Genomic DNA, 16,505 nt, shown 5'->3' with positions numbered 1-16,505 from the left:
CCTTTTCTCGAACCACATCACCTATAATTTGGTATCTTGGCAATTCTTTCGCATGTGGCTAGAGAAGTGAATTCCATACGAATTAAAAGTTTGCAAAATTCCCTCAAGACTTTGGAATTTCGTTTCTCAGGGACACACAGACATTGAAGAAGAAGAAAAAACCTCTTATGAGAACATAGTCTGCAATCTCACCGGCAGCATGGCTAAGTTCGTCAGCATTCGCACACGCTCGAATACTTTCATGTGCTCGGGCACGTGGAAAAATTACGATTCAGGTAGATGGTAGAATTTCGCATATGAATAGTTCGCATTCAACATCAACCAACACACAGACACAGACAGAGACAAGGAAACGAACAAACGTACAACAGACTGGTTGAGAGAGAGATAAAAAGTCTGCCCGACGGTCGTCGCAATTCGCTGACCAAAGCCATTCACTGCCATTGAATTTCTCGAGCTGTATAAATCACATAGTCGTGAACTTGATCGTGAATATATAAGAAAAAGACTCGTAAAAAGGTCAAAACGAAAGTCACGTTCGTCGTGTTACAGGTAAACTGGCGTAATTATACGGTATTTGTTGTCTACGTAATATCGCAGCTTTGCAAGCAATTGCAGCTTTAAACATTTTGTACTTTGTACGCAGAATTGTTACCGAACCACCTACCTATTCCTATCCTATCGTCTATCGAAAGTGAAAGTTATTCGATTCTATTTTCCGGTATACCTAACCTAAGAAGGTACAGAACTGCCCATAAAACACCTACGACTTCATCGACGATTAATAAACCCAAAATATAATCCGAGAGGTAACTAGTATAGGTATTGTTTCGAATCTCCGAACCTTCACCATCGTCATGATCGTTGTTGTCGACAATCGTTTCGTTTTCGTCAATGAAAATGAAAATGGCTTCGTGTTTTAATTACACATTTGGAACAATGATCACAAAGCGACAAAAGTAAAAGCACCATTGTTATCGGGTGGTGATTAAAAAATGACACCGTATTTTCCTGCTGCTTAATTTTGTTACACCGGTAATTAGCTTGGAAATAACGGTCGCGATAATTCGTATACCGATTTATACAATAAACTCCACTCGACGTAGGTACGTACGACGTTTTAACTATAGCCAGACATCTTGATATTGACGAATCATCCTCTTATATTGTAGATGACTTTTATGGTACGTAATCGATCAATTTAACGGTGCGATTGGGTGCATTTCCATGTCGATCTACGAAGTACGAAGCTGCCGTTTACTTAATCGTCTATAGATCGAAGAAGAATCAAACTTGTTGCAGATTACGATCAAAATAAATTCTTACCTAAATGGTCGAGATCTGAAGATAAAGAATTTCCTTCGGATTAAAACACATCTTGACCGGCGAGTAATGAGAGGAGTGAAGAGATGATGATAGATAATTCACTACACTATTTCAAGAATCTTGATACGAACCGAAATGAATGCACTTTACGACTTATTACGTTACGTACGAATGCTCGAAATTTTAATTAATTAATCGCGAATTCTTCGAATTAATCGACAAAAGTTCAAGAACGCAACCGAATTCGGATTTCAATTCAATTCAAACTGTTTTCGTTTTCAATGAACTTTTTGTTGCATTTTTTGCTTATTTAAAATCAGTGTTGCCATTTCAGAGAAAAATAACACCTGATCTTGAAGATTGAAAAATGACGCGATTTTTCATTTTAATTCAACCGAAATTCAACCTCATCGACGCTTCGGTTTCCTTCTCATCTATCTCTGAATTATTATTAATTACTCATTACACAATAAATGATAATATATTAGATAATAAATTTAATTTGACGTTTGTTTAGTTCACATTATCACATTACTTCCCTTCTTTTCCCCAAAAATTTCAACGAAATCGTTCGATGATCTCGAAAATAGGCGAAAATAAAATTGGTATACCAGAACAATAAAATTCGAAAGCTTATACAACTGGAAAATGGCCTTGTGGCCTATCTTATGAATTACATAGGTCTAAATACAAAACATATCCATCACTCAAACCGAACATACATGCACATTATTACCTACATCAAAGTCAAACTAGTAGGTGAATTCTACCATCCAGTTCAATTATCAGATCAGCACCTTATTGTGAGTAGACTTTTGCGAACACCAATAGATACAGATAGATATCGACATCATATTAGCAAAAGATAGGAAAAAATATGTTTGTATTTGAATAAAAATTAGTAGATTTAACAAATGAAACAGAATGAAGAGAAGAATAAGTTATTGTAAGTACATGAGAATCGAATAAACAACCGTAAGGATACACGTAATCCATTCCATTCATGGACTGAGACGAATTATTCTATTCATACCTCAAATACTGGCCATCTATAGCTTTATCTATGGCACCTCTATTGTTCATAATCATGAATGGTGTAAAGAGCATTATAAACGATTGCATTATTTTAACGATGGTTTACCTTCAACTACTTCCCTTGCTTCATTTTCCTGTTTCGAGAGACGTAATCTATGGATAATCCGAGCACCTAATCTGCATTTTCGAAAGAGGTACCATAAGTGTATAAGTATAAATCCTCTAAAGTGGAGATTTGAAACGAAAATTATGCAGATTTGAGTCTTTGATGGTTGCTACTTGCTAGCGTAGCTAATATGTGGAGGGATTATTATGCAGAAGATTAGGATTTGCAATAGGTAGGTATACTTAAAACTTGATGCGTCTCTGAAAATATCGAATTCGAGTATCACTATCTGAGTGTAGTTGCTTCAGAGTGCATTCGAAGTTTCAGAGTGTTGGAATACAGTTAAAATTGAAAATTGAAACGTTGAAATGAAAATACCCATTGTAAGTAAGTACGAATAGTGAACCATTGATCTTCCTCAAACAAACTTGAAGCACTAAGTGATTTTTAGTTAGTAAGTACTTGAGGAGTGGTTTTTGAAGGGAGAGGGAGATAAGTACATAAAATAAAAATATTCAATTATGAAGCAAACGATCGGAAAGAAATTCATAATAAGTAAGTATAGGTAACTTAATTAATAATTTTATAGTTTTTTTTTTAAATTTAAATAATTAAAAAAATGAAAGTTTGAGAACACAATATTTCTCTAAGGGCGTTTTTTAGGATGGATAAATTTTTAAAATTACTAAAAAGACCTAACAACAAAATTTTATTCAAAAAATATCGAGTAGCCATGGGCAATTGGGCATATCCAGGTCTCAGGTCTGCTTGTATGTAAGTATGTAGGTACTCAATTTTTTCCACAAAAAAGTAACTTTAGCAACCAAAAAAGTTGAAAAAATAACCAAAAAAGTGACAAGAAGTGAGCAAAACATTTCAGAAAAAAAGCGAGAACATTTCATTGAAATTTTTTAAAAAAGTACCTACTTTTTGGCAGATAGATAGGTACTCACAAAATAATATGATACTTTTTAAAATTTTTGTCAGAAAAGTGTGACTACTTCGCAATTTTTTGGCATGAAGATGAGAGTTTTTGGCAATTTGTGACCAAAAATAGAGTTTTTGACCATTATAGCGAAAGACATAACTTTTTCGGCAATTTTTGGAAAAAAAGTGGGACTTGAAAAGCAATTTTCAAAGTAAAATTAAGATTTTTCAGGGTTGAGAAAACTGACTGTTTTTTCGGTTTTCGGTTTCAGAGAATTTAAAGGTTCAATTATGTACCTATTTGTTTTCATTTCGGTTAATTCAGTTTTTAGTTCCTGTTTTTTAGTTTCTAGTTTTTGTTTTTCATTTTTGTAATTTTCAGATTTGGTTTTTGTTTTCTGTTTTTTTGGTTCTCGGTATTCAGTTTTTTGTTTTTTTTTTGGGGGGGGGAGAGGAAGGGGAGTGGGAATGATTCAAGTTTTGTATTTTTCCCCCTGTTTTTTGAGTTTTCAGGTTTTCATTTTTAATTTTCAATTTCCTTTTTATCATTGAGTCAGTTTTTTCAATTTTCACAATCCTGAATTTTTTAGATTTTTTTTTTGCAAAAAAACAACAATTTTCAGTACGTAATTCATGTCAAAAAAGAAAAAAACTAATAAAAAATAATTTTACTTAACTTTTGCAAAGCATTGTGACTTTTTGGCAAATCTTTACATTTTTAATTTGAAAAAGTAAAATTTTTTAGAAATTTTGTAAAAAACGAAATTTTATGTCATTTTTTTTGGGAAAAAAGAGACTTTTTAGTTTTTGGAGATAATTGACAAAAAAGATAGGTACCTACTTTTGTTGTAATTTATGTCAAAGAAAACACAAGTGAGGCTTTTTTGCAACTTTTTTAATAAAAAAAATGAAAAGTTGATTTTTGAGAACAAAGCAAGACTTTTGGGCAATTTTTGGAAAAAAGTAGAATAGGTATCTAAAATTGTTAGCGAAGAAGCGGAAATTTTTAGCAATTTTTGGCAAGAAATACCCAACTCTTTTTATAGGTAATTTTGACAAAAGGTGAGACTGTTTGATATTTCTCAAGAAATATCATTTTTTGGCAGCTTTGATAAAGCCTCGTAGCCAAAAACAGGACTTTTAAAACGTAACGCTGAAAAGGAAAAATTGCAACTACCTAGCTGGAAAATAATGAAAAAATGAACATTTCTGTAAATTAAGTATTCATTTGATTGATATTATCAGCATTTTTTCTAGACACAAGGCATGGTAAGTAAAAAGTTGATTTTGAAAATTTAAAAAAAAAGTCAATATTATAGTAACTAAAATTTTGAAAAAGTAACCAATAACGTAGTAGGTAGGTGCAATTGAAAATACCCGCAAAAGGTGAACCATCAACTGAACTTTTATTCAATTAGTCGCGGAAAACCTTCCGCATTTCCCTTTCTGTGGAAAACTCGCTACCTAATTAAAATTTAATAAGTATTCCAACTTGAAAACTTTTTAAAGAAATCTGACGTTTTTACTCGGGAATTTTGGAAAATGAAAAAACAAAGAAAACTTGAAGCATTCTTCGACACAGATAACTATATAGCGAATTCGAAAATAACTTCTACTAACTAAAGGAACCTTTCAGATACAGCTGAAAGCATAACAATAAAATATCAACTCGTCAACTATTCGCACAATAACCTCGCAGACGGAATTTTTCAATTATTCATCGAGATGTAATGTAAGTATTCTTATAAAACATTCCTCAGCTATTTATTCTCTCTATTTTCACTATCAAATTGCAACTGTTCAGCGATAAAAATAAAAAATAAGTCAAAAAGTATAATAAGAATCCATACTTTACCTATAGTTAAATAAATAATAAAAACAGATAAAAATACTATCAATCGAGATATCCATCGCATTTTTCACACTTTATTAAAATTTATCAACACTTTGTTCATATTCGTCGCTACCCAACACACGAAGTACTCAATAAATAATGAAAATTAAACCTTAAGTTGGGTTTTTTACGATGAAAAATGGTAAAAAATAAAATACACATTTTTAAAACGAAAGAAAAAAATTCAGCTCGAGCACCACACAAACACTTCCATGGTTTCAAAAAATACTGTAAAAAATTGGCGGGATTAAAAAGTAAACGAAACAAGAGAAGAACTTTACTAAAAGTGAAACAAAACTCGACTGATGAAAAGTATATACAGCGAGATCGCGTTGTTCTTTCCATTTGTATGGAAAACTGGTTTGAACACGTTACAGTATTACGAATAATACGAAGAGATAGATCAATTCAAACACGTGCTGCGTTTAACCTTAAGTGGTGGAGGGATCTGAATTCTCATCTATGGAGATGGAGTTGAGCTAATACCATTTATAAATCTAATCAAGAACAACGAGGTAAAAAAATTAATTGCTTGGGAGAAATTATAACGTTCGGTAGCAGACATAAATGGATGTGTTTCGACTTTGTCAAGTTGAAGGAAAAAGTAGTCGTGGAACTCGTTAGTGAAACGTCAGATAATACTTTTTTTTTATTTTATAATGTTTCAGTAATTCGAAAACCTGTGTCATGAAAGCGTCTTTACGACGATTAAATAATTACAATAATGTAGTAATCGGTTCAGAAAATGACGTCAGGAATTTATCCATTTAGAAATTTACCGCTTATAGGCAATGTTTTTATGAAAAAGGCAATGTCAAGATTATCTAGATCTGTAATAATAACGGAACATCGACTTGAAAATAATATGGTTCTTTAATCGATTATGTTCATGTTACAATCCAAGATGAGAATGAAAATAATTCATTACACAATAAATATACAAAAATTCAACGTTATCAAAAAAATAAAAAATATTTACATCGATTGAATACTTTATACTCGATAATAAACCTCAACGATATTATTGCTGAAAAATACACACTCGCTTACCTGAAACTTACTCGAAGCTGGACAGTCAATTTTTCATTCGGTACAAAATCTATTCGGCGACAATAATTTAAATTCAATCGGTCAACAAATCTGTCCAATTTTATAAATAAATTATACAAAAATTCTACACCTAGATTAATTTTAAATAAGTCTTCATTTTGAGATCCGTTTCCCACTTCCTTTCTTTCCGGTAGCGACGGGTTTATCTTTGGAGCGAGGATTTAGAAGAGGATGTGGTTCTGAAAGAATAAGAAATTAATCGAAATCTTAGTTTTTCATCTAATCAAGATATAATAATTTGATTGAAAGTATTATTGCATTTACAACTCACCATCTGATGGAGTACCTTCTAACTGAATATCGAACGATTTATACTTAGGTCTTTTAGCCGGCGGCGAATCTCGACCACTGGGGGCGGCAGGAGGACCACTATCTTCGGGATCTTCGACCTCCGGAGCGATAGGTAAAAATTGTAAAACATTATTATCTTCGCCTTCTTCGTCCGAGCTACAAAACGCCAGAATATTTTCCACCGACGTAACGTCAATCTGTAAACAAACTCGTATTTTAATCTCATTCCAGGAGTATAAACCACATCATGATCTATTTTAAGTACCTCGACGTCTTCATCTTTTGTTTCAGGGCCAGCGGTAACTGATTTATCTTCGTCACTTAGATCGAATTCCGATTCTCGTTCTTCGTATTCTACATTTTCATCGAGTTCTTTGAAATCTGGAGCGAAAGCCGACCAGTTTTCAACCTGGTTTTGAGCCCAGATAGATACAACTCCGTTTGAAATACTCGCGATGATGGGTCGGACAGGATGCCACTGTTGAAGGATTTCGTTATTATAGGATTATGAAGATTTAAAATTCTGTTTCGAAATTAAAATCAACGTACCACGACGTCTAGAAGTAATTCTCCTTTCATACCGTGTAGAATTTTAACCAAGTTTCCGATACTTTTTTCCCAGATGTATAGAGCGTGTTGCCTAGCGGATCCGGCACATACGTATTCTCCGTCTCCCGAGAAGCAGCATTTTTTCCACATCGTTCTACGTAAAATTAAATGAAAAGATTAGCGTTACGATGAAGTAATAAATATACGACAATCATTTTGACCATAAATTATTTTCAAGCTAACTAACCTGTTGACTAAATCTTGTAATTTTTGAATAGGTTCAACTTCTCCATCTTTTCCAGTTTTAACAATATGCTCGGAATTATAAACACGTACGACGCGATCAGAACAGTTGAACAGTACGAATCTAGAAAATAAATGTTTCAAACATCACAAGAGCAAATTCTAGTCGAACGTCTGTAAACTAAATCACTTACTCTCCCCTTCGAGCAAATTCGATACTTTTGACAGCTGTAGCACTGCTACTATTGATTTTAAACGAAGCTTTTACCTCCAACTTGGGACACGATAACACAACAACTTTGCCTTTACCATTTCCGGTGTAAATATGTTGGCCTCGACGATCAAAAGATGCTACTATCATTAAATCAGACTGAAAAAATCCATTTTTCATTAAATTTACTATTTCAAAACAAAACCAAAGCTTTGAAAAATTATTAAAATTATTACATCTTCATCTGTAGGAATTATTTGATGTTCACCGTCCAAGTCCACAAGAACAGACGCATGCTTCATCGGACAAACTAGGAATAATTTATCGTTTCTTGGATGAAATTGAACCTAAACAAAAATATTGAGTTAGTTATACTAATCATCGTACATAATTAGTATGATACTCGAATACTCCAACCTTTAATACGGGAGATGGGAAACGATAACGTTGCTCACATTCGCCAGATAGCACATCCCATATACAAACATTGTTATCAGTCGATGCACTCAACAACTTGCATCCGTTTCTGGACCAACTGGAGAAAAAAACAACATTAAAATACTCATCACGTATCACAAAGAACACCGAATAAGGTACTAATTACCTTATCGAACACACTGGGTGCATATGAGCGGAGATTATTTTAGCTATGCCTCTGGTTAAGAAATCCCAAACAACGATACGACCATCATTACATCCCACTGCGAGCAAAGTTCCTCTTCTATTAAATGAACACGTTACAGCTAACGAAACACAATCCAAGGTGCCGTCAAATTCCTACAAACATTGAAAAAATTACTTCTTGTATCCGGCAGAATGGAATCTTCGGTAACACAACTGGAGAGTACTTACTTCCGGGTAATTTTGTCCGAACGATTCTAAAGGGAAAAAATAACGAAGGGGATTAGTTTACAGATCTTTTGAATGGATTTTAAACTAAGAATCAGGTTGATTTAACCACTTACCTAAGAGTTCTAAATTCATTTTTGATTCCTTCGAAGTTCACCGGGTAACATGGAAAACTTAACGAATACAACACCGAAATCGATTCACAAGTAAATATGACAACTTAAGATACCCAGATAATCCTTTAAATAACGGTAAAAGTAAAATAAAGCCACGAAATACTTTAAAATAACTCGAATAAACTGAAAAATATCGAATTCGATCAACGAAAACCACAATATAAACAGAAAGAAAACAAGAAAACATGTTGATAAGAAAACAGAAACACTAGCGTTCCTAGCGGATTACATAAAATTTACAGTAGAGCCACAACACAATCGAAGAAAAAAATAGGTTGGCAGCACTTTTTTCAATGTTTTTATTTTTTATCACTCTTCGAAAATTTTGTGTTTTTCTTTTGCAAGAAAGTTTAAATTTTTCAACGAATTATTTTCTATTTTTGTACTATTTTTGTACTATTTATTATTCTGTAAATATCACGAATGTGAGCATGAAAGTATAAGCTTTGTAATTTGGTATAATACTTGTACATTGCTCTCTCAATTAATATTTAATAATAGGTTGTATCATGTGCGTTTAGATGGAAGTTAACAAAATCTATGTAAGTAAAAGCCACATCTATTTCAAACGCTAAAGTTAACTCATCATTCTAATTAATTTCATGTTTACAGGCAGTAATCAGAGCCTTTTTAAAAGGTGCTATTGATAGTGTCAAAGGAACGGTATCTCTATTCTATTTAGATGGCAAAATATGCGAGAAAGTAGCAGCATCTGAGCGAATCAAACGAACAGATTCTGCACGAAAAAAGAAATCATTACCCTCATCTAACGTCAAGTGAGTTACTCGTAGTTCGAATATGAATTAATACGAATCATCTTGCATTAATTTCGTACCTCTTTTTTGCGCATAGAAACCCGAAAATATTGAAGAGAATCATACAATGTTGTGGTCTAAACGGTGGAGTGTTTTGGTTGAGTTTAATTCTATTCGAATACGTGCTATTACCGAGTCTAAACTATTTATTAGTCTCGATACTGGGTCAATCGATGGTGGCTAGTACTGTATGGTCGTGGACGACACCTGTGCTGTATTGGATATTCAGCACGTTATGGGTTATGCCTTTATTTCTGCTGAGTAAAATCGTCAACACGTTATGGTTTCAGGTATACGTTAACATTTGCTTAAATAATTACCTCTTCAAAATACATAGTCCTTTACTTCGATCTTCTCGTAAATCTTATATATTTTTACAGGACATCGCCGATTCGGCTTTTTGGTGTACTCAAGGACGGTCACATTATTTTTCTAGTTGCAGTAAATTTATCGCCGATTCATTGTTCAGTTTGGTGATTCAGACTTTATTTTTGTTACAAGTAAATAAACATTATTACTTACTTACTGCTTGACTAACCACCAAAAAAAGGAATTATTTTTACTCATTACATCGAATTTGTTTATAGGCTATGTTCGTGAGTTTATTTCCCATCGCTCATCTCGGAGAAGTACTCAGTATTGTGCACATGTGCATGCTTTATTCGTTATACGCTTTCGAATACAAATGGTGTAAATTAGGATGGGAACTACATCAACGATTACTCTTCATCGAAGCAAATTGGCCATATTTTGTCGGTTTTGGGTTACCATTATCTGTGCTTACAGCTCTTCCTCAATCGTACATCGTTAGGTAAATATTTCGATGAAAAATTTTCTCGTTTTTTTAACACCCGCGAATATTATTTTTTCATTTGTATGTAGTACAGGAATTTTAGGTGAAATGAGAGGATTTATTCGGACTAATTCCTTCAAAAGGTTTTTTTGCGGGATACTGTAGGGGAAGGGGTCCTATTTAACATACTAAAAGTCTCACCCCGTACCCCGCGTGCGTCGCGTGCTAAAGCGTGAAAAGTGTCACGCCGCGACGTTTTTTGCGATTTTCTCGCGAGGGGTTGATTTTACGTCGAAAATAGCTTTATTTTTGTGTTCTACGTCAAATTTCCGATCTAGTGATATGTCAACAGTCCTTCTAGCCCCAAGGGGGGTGGAGCTAGAACCATTCAAAAAAGGGGGGTTTCCTGAAAAATACATAAAGGCTATAGGGGCCTAAGAGGGGTGAAATGGTCCCCAAAAGCGTTCGAGTTGATATTAGCATGGAAAATGGGTACCATTGAGAAACTTCCGCGTGAAAAATTTCAGATCCACGCCACCTCCCCTTTTTTGGGAACCCCCCTTTTCTAAAATTTCAATAACACTTTTCTCGGCCCCATTTTACCCGATTTTGAAAATTTTTCAGTATGTTATGTATATCCTTAGTAGGTATCCCCACAAAAAATTTCAACCCCCTCCCCTCATATTTACCCCTCAAAATGATGTAAAAATGTGTTTTAGGGAAGGTTGGGGTAAAATGGGAATTTTGGGGAAAATAACCAATTATTAATGAGTAGGGTGTCGTTTTCTTATGATTCGATACCGCTGAACACAAATATGATGTCAAATTTTTTGCTAGATTCATCCAGCCCTCTCCAGGGTACTTGACCCCCTCAATTTTTACTATTGTTAGAAAGCATAAAATAAGTTGAAAAACGCTATTTTGAGGGGTAAATATGAGGGGAGGGGGTTGAAATTTTTTGTGGGGATACCTACTAAGGATATACATAACATACTGAAAAATTTTCAAAATCGGGTAAAATGGGGCCGAGAAAAGTGTTATTGAAATTTTAGAAAAGGGGGGTTCCCAAAAAAGGGGAGGTGGCGTGGATCTGAAATTTTTCACGCGGAAATTTCTCAATGGTACCCATATTCAATGGTAATATCAACTCGAACGCTTTTGGGGACCATTTCACCCCTCTTAGGCCCCTATAGCCTTTATGTATTTTTCAGGAAACCCCCCTTTTTTGAATGGTTCTAGCTCCACCCCCCTCGGGACTAGAAGGACAGTTGACGTATCACTAGATCGGAAATTTGACGTAGAACACAAAAATAAAGCTATTTTCGACGTAAAATCAACCCCTCGCGAGAAAATCGCAAAAAACGCCGCGGCGTGACACTTTTCACGCTTTAGCACGCGACGCACGCGGGGTACGGGGTGAGACTTTTAGTATGTTAAATAGGACCCCTTCCCCTACAGTATCCCGCAAAAAACCTTTTGTAGGAATTAGTCCGAATAAAAATCTTAAAATTCCTGTACTAATGGTTTAATTGTTTTCAGCGCTTGTGTTTTCTCGATATTGTTCCCGTTATTTATAATCAGCGCAAATGAAGCTAAACCGGTGACTAAAGTTTGGTAAGTTCGTGTTCGATTACCTGATTTCTACGGGAAAATATTCGACTAACGGGTTTTCCTTTTTTCAGTGATGTTCAGTTGCAATTATTCTCCTTTGTGATAACCTTATCGAACGGTATTTTCAATAAAACAGTCAAGAAGTCGACGACGCTCGCTGGCACACCTCTGAAAAAAATCAAAAAATAAGCTTCAATTGAAATGCAGCCTGATTCATACTTTCATTTTGATATTTACATATTTTAAGCGGTGTTTTGTTTTGTGTTCCGTAATGCTTTTATTTATTTATTTTTTAAAATCAATATTTTACGAATCACACAACGTAATTTTTACGGATATTTTTCATGTTTATAAAATGCATTGTATTTAACTTGAACGTCAGCTGCAATTATTTTATACTGAATCGATGAATATTGCTCATAAAAGGTACTTAATAAATTTTACGAGTTTTGTTATCAAATTTGCATCACATATGTTTTTTTTGAGCTTAGAGATTATCAAAAAGGTCTCGTTTTTGTCAAAATTATAAAAAAATCTTACTTTTGTCGAAATTGTCAAAAAAGCACTGTTTTTGACTATCATTGTTGAAAAATACATTTTCTTCTGACGTTATCAAAGAAGTCCTAATATTTTTTGTAAAAATAAACAAAAAATCCAATGGTTGGCAAATTTTTGTCAAAATTATCAAAAAATCTAAACTTTTTGCAATGTTTAAAAAAATTATTATGTCAAAATTGCCAACCGTGCTGTTTTTTGCCAAAATTGTCGAAAAATACCTTTTTTTTGACGCTATTATCGCTATTTTTTGAAGAAATGACCAAAAAAATGTGTTAGTAGCCAAAATTTTGAAAATTCCTGCTTTTTCCAAAATTATCCTTAGGAAGTCATTGTTAGATATGTTTTTTGCCAGAATTGTCTACAAAGTTCTGTTTTTGCCTAAATTGCCAAAAAAATCTCGTTCATGTCAAAATCGTAAAAAAGTTTCTTTTTTGTCAACATTTTTGAAGATTTTTGAAAATTGAAATCGAAATCGAAATTTGTATTTTCTGCATTTTACTAATTTTAAGTTGGACTTATGAACAATTTTTAGGTAATTTGCCCATTCTTGTTAACTTTTTACAAGTTTGACTTGCGATACTTTCATTTTGAAGGATTTTTTTTCACCAAGCATTGTGGAAACGTGTTCAAATTGAAAAGAATGTGAAAATTGTAACCGAATTGCTCTGACCTCAATTTGAGTTTTTTTGGTGTTTTTTTATTCACAGAGCTCATGATTACAATCCTTGTTAACTTCAGACTTCAGTAGATGAGCATTTTGACTAACTTTTGAACACGTTTTCTAGGGTGAAATTCGACGCTCATCATTTTTTGTTCTGTATACTTTTTGTATATTTCGCATACTTCGGCAAAAAAAAACGTATTTTTCAGTTTTTTTTTTTTTTTTTTTTTTTTGGTTGAAAATATGAGCCTTTTGCAGACAAAATTATAATTTTCTAGATTGGTAGGAAAAAAGTACTTGTAAAAAGACACATTTCGGCGAAAACAGTTTCTGTGCCCAACCCTTCAATTCGGAGCTGTGGCGGTTCAAATATTCTTTTGTCAATTTTACCCACTCCACTATGATAGACATTTTTGAGAAAAGTCGTGTAGAAAGACCCAAGCTTCCCCTACACATTCCGCGTGGTACCAGAATTTTCTTCCCACTACTCATGGATGGATACAGAATTTTTCTCGCAAAAAACACGTTTTTTGGTTATACTCTCCATGGGGATGGGTCGATTGGGGCGGATATTCCGCTCGAATTTTTTTTTGGAGGTGCTCAATAATAATCCATCATAATTTTCCAAATCTGGGAACAGGGTCATTTCGCCTATCTTACCTGGGAGTACCCTTTACAAACTTATCGTCTTTTAGAATACACTACCTATTTACATTTATACTAGGTGCCCAGAAATATCGAGTACCCCTAAAAAAGTTTTCTACTAAAATACTGTGGTTGGTCACAGTGAATGATAATAATGATAGCACATGATTGGTTGTTGGACTGGAGAGATAACATTCCACCAATCATATGCATCTATTTCACGTTGCCAACCTATATTTTTAATGAAAAACTTTCTTAGGGATACTCGATATTTCTTGGCACCCTGTATTCAAAAAATTACGTACTGTAAGGGGGGATTTTTGGACCTTTGAAACCAGAAATAAATTGATCTTGAACCCTCGATGAGATTTCGAATCTACTCTGCACACGTCTCCGTTGAAAAAAATGGCCAATTCAACTTCTTCAATGACAATTAACCAGCATCATGGAATATATGTGACCCGCTCTGACAAAACCGACCATTTCGACAAAAAAAAGTGTCCAAAATAATGATGTTTAAAATGAGTTTTAAGGGTTGAAAGATCAGATTTTTGAGAAAAAAACATTTTTTGAAATTTTGTCAAAATGGTCGGTTTTGTCAGAGCGGGTCACATATGACTTTTTCGATGAGAAATAATTGACACGACGAGATGCTCGGCAAGAATTTTTTTTCTAGTTTTATTTTCCAAACACAGGTATTAACAGTCAACACAATTGGAGAAAATCGAACTATAATTTCTCGAATACGTAAATTATTATTAAAACTGTAGGGGGAGAAAGTAATTATGCGCATTTTCTCCGATTGTCTATGGTTGTAGTCGTAAAATGCACACGTCCGCGTCCAAAATGTGGGGAGCACATCTCAAAATCGAACACATTACTTATGGTGATTCTCGATATAATTGTACTTCTTCGCATAAGTACAATTATCCACCAACATTATGTCCTCTAACTCTTTCCTAAGGAGCCTCGTGAACCGTAACAAATACACGATTTAACGGGGAACTTGATATCGTGAAGCGCGAAGTCATAAATAAGTAGAAAACGTCATAAGTTGATAAGTGATTCAGGTAGGAAGCCCTGATGGTAAGTATTCTCAGGGTAAAGCGTGCGAAGGAAATTATGACATCTCAATTAGCCAAAATAATAAATTCATGTATTGGTTTCGTAACACGTAATATCACAGGTTGCTCAAATCGTATACATGAATGAGACTTCTATAATTAAATAATAATTATAAACTTCTAGTAGAAAACGTAATAAATCGAATGCGTAGTTGTGGTGGCAGGCTTTCAACGTTTTTAGTTGCATATTGAGCCCAAAACCGAAAAGCTCATATGCAACCCCCGAATCCCTCTAGGTCGTGGTTAAGGACATTGTGTTCTATGGAGTGCAGTGTCTTCTGACGAGCGTTATAACCCCAATGCCCGAGTGCTAGTTACATTCCACGGTTCCTCATTTATGATCCTTTATGACTTATATCCCACGGTACTGTGGAGATATAAGAACGCGTAAGGCGTGACTCAGCATGTCGGTCCATAACGGATGGATAAGTTCCATGGGTCCATAGAAAGCGTATCCGCGTCATAAATTCGTATTTCGAAGTCTTGATCACCGAGGTATTCCACTGGGCAGCAAGAAGTCGAAAGCGTGAGGAGGAATGCGTACAACAACTAATCAGCTAGCAAGGTAGGTTGAAGGAACTAACAACTGAGGAAAAAGTGCCCGTGCATGAACTTATAAAGGCGAAAGTTCAACGTAAAAGTAGCAGGGATGACGGATATTATTACGTAGAAGTAGGGACATAACGGCGCGCGTCGCGTAGGTCTCATTGGTGGTATAAAATAGGTGGTGGAATCGCGGAAGGGATGATGAATCGTGAATATTTCCATCACCTGACGTCACGAATACCTTAAGATCGAATGCGTATGACGTCACGAGTACCTTGTACTTACGAGGAAATTTTCATTTTCTACCGCTTATAGTGAAATAAGTGGTCATTTTTACCGCTACAAAACAACAAAATATTAATGAGATTTCTTTCATACAAAATAATATCAATAATAAAATGCTTCGTTGAAAATTCAACAGAATATAAAAGACAAAAACAACCAAACTCCTTTTTTTTTCAAAATTAATTCTCTACATGGACGAGGAGTGGAAGACTCAACGTTGTGTTTATTTTTTTGGCTCGATTATCAACGATCAGAAGAGCGAATATGTCACATTGTAATTTTTTCCACGACTACTTGACTCGATAATAGTAATTTAATAATTCGCCAAAAAATTCCCTTCCATATTTTTGATGTACCGTTATATCACGCGATTGTTCGTATGGGTTTCTGCAAACTCAGCGTTTTACACATTCGACACAACGTTACCTCAGCAATAAATTCGCATCGAAGTCATTAACGCTATTTATGTGAAATATATTCGTAACAGTACCTACTTAGTTATACTTGCACCTGATGAAAGTAAAATTTAATTCACGAGTACCTATGTAAAGTTTGCGATCGAGTTATACAGACATTTATGCCGGAATTGCCAAAAGAGAAAGTAATAATTACGGAGTTTTGCCATGTTTGAGTTTTCAGATTCATTATCATTAAATACCTAGGTACCTATAGATATACCTACTAATAATTATTATCATACGATTTTTTCAGTATTCGAAGTACATGTATAGAAACTTCGGTTGGATAGGA

At 34.3% G+C, this 16,505-nt stretch overlaps 4 protein-coding genes across 5 annotated transcripts in view; 1 reads left to right on the top strand and 3 right to left on the bottom strand.

Annotated features, from left to right (window-relative positions):
• LOC135846071 (zinc finger protein 184-like) overlaps nucleotides 1-1,594 on the bottom strand; it is a 107,142-nt gene extending 105,548 nt beyond the window's left edge. The window contains exon 1 of the mRNA XM_065365062.1: nucleotides 1,327-1,594. The gene's annotated coding sequence lies outside the window, so the exon portion shown is untranslated. The remainder of the gene's footprint in view (nucleotides 1-1,326) is intronic.
• Nucleotides 1-12,070, bottom strand: part of LOC135846076 (lipase member H-like) — a 36,197-nt gene extending 24,127 nt beyond the window's left edge. Inside the window, exon 1 of one of the 2 annotated variants that reach the window (XM_065365070.1) lies at nucleotides 11,960-12,070. Coding sequence is in view for 1 of the 2 variants with exons in the window: in XM_065365069.1 (XP_065221141.1) it covers nucleotides 5,250-5,310 (61 nt within the window). In the remaining variant the exon portion in view is untranslated. Of the gene's footprint in view, nucleotides 1-5,249; nucleotides 5,673-11,959 lie in introns of those variants that run through there. The other variant, XM_065365069.1, reaches the window with a different exon arrangement.
• Rbbp5 (retinoblastoma binding protein 5) lies at nucleotides 6,148-8,876 on the bottom strand. The gene is made up of 11 exons (XM_065365064.1): nucleotides 8,658-8,876; nucleotides 8,545-8,570; nucleotides 8,297-8,469; nucleotides 8,110-8,227; nucleotides 7,929-8,039; nucleotides 7,676-7,851; nucleotides 7,486-7,605; nucleotides 7,239-7,392; nucleotides 6,955-7,167; nucleotides 6,670-6,886; nucleotides 6,148-6,577 (listed from the first exon to the last, which is right to left on the bottom strand). Exons 1-11 carry the CDS (start codon nucleotides 8,674-8,676, stop codon nucleotides 6,492-6,494), a joined length of 1,413 nt encoding a protein of 470 aa, XP_065221136.1. The 5' UTR covers nucleotides 8,677-8,876; the 3' UTR covers nucleotides 6,148-6,491.
• LOC135846075 (etoposide-induced protein 2.4 homolog) lies at nucleotides 9,047-12,396 on the top strand. The gene is made up of 7 exons (XM_065365067.1): nucleotides 9,047-9,259; nucleotides 9,330-9,493; nucleotides 9,570-9,822; nucleotides 9,913-10,032; nucleotides 10,120-10,343; nucleotides 11,865-11,939; nucleotides 12,008-12,396. Exons 1-7 carry the CDS (start codon nucleotides 9,239-9,241, stop codon nucleotides 12,123-12,125), a joined length of 975 nt encoding a protein of 324 aa, XP_065221139.1. The 5' UTR covers nucleotides 9,047-9,238; the 3' UTR covers nucleotides 12,126-12,396.
• Nucleotides 12,397-16,505: the final 4,109 nt, after the last annotated feature.

Source organism: Planococcus citri, chromosome 4, assembly GCF_950023065.1.
Source record: "Planococcus citri chromosome 4, ihPlaCitr1.1, whole genome shotgun sequence".
In the NCBI taxonomy this organism is placed as follows: domain Eukaryota; kingdom Metazoa; phylum Arthropoda; class Insecta; order Hemiptera; family Pseudococcidae; genus Planococcus; species Planococcus citri.
The sequence above is the reverse complement of the archived record's forward strand: the minus strand, read 5'-3'. Positions and strand labels throughout refer to the sequence as shown.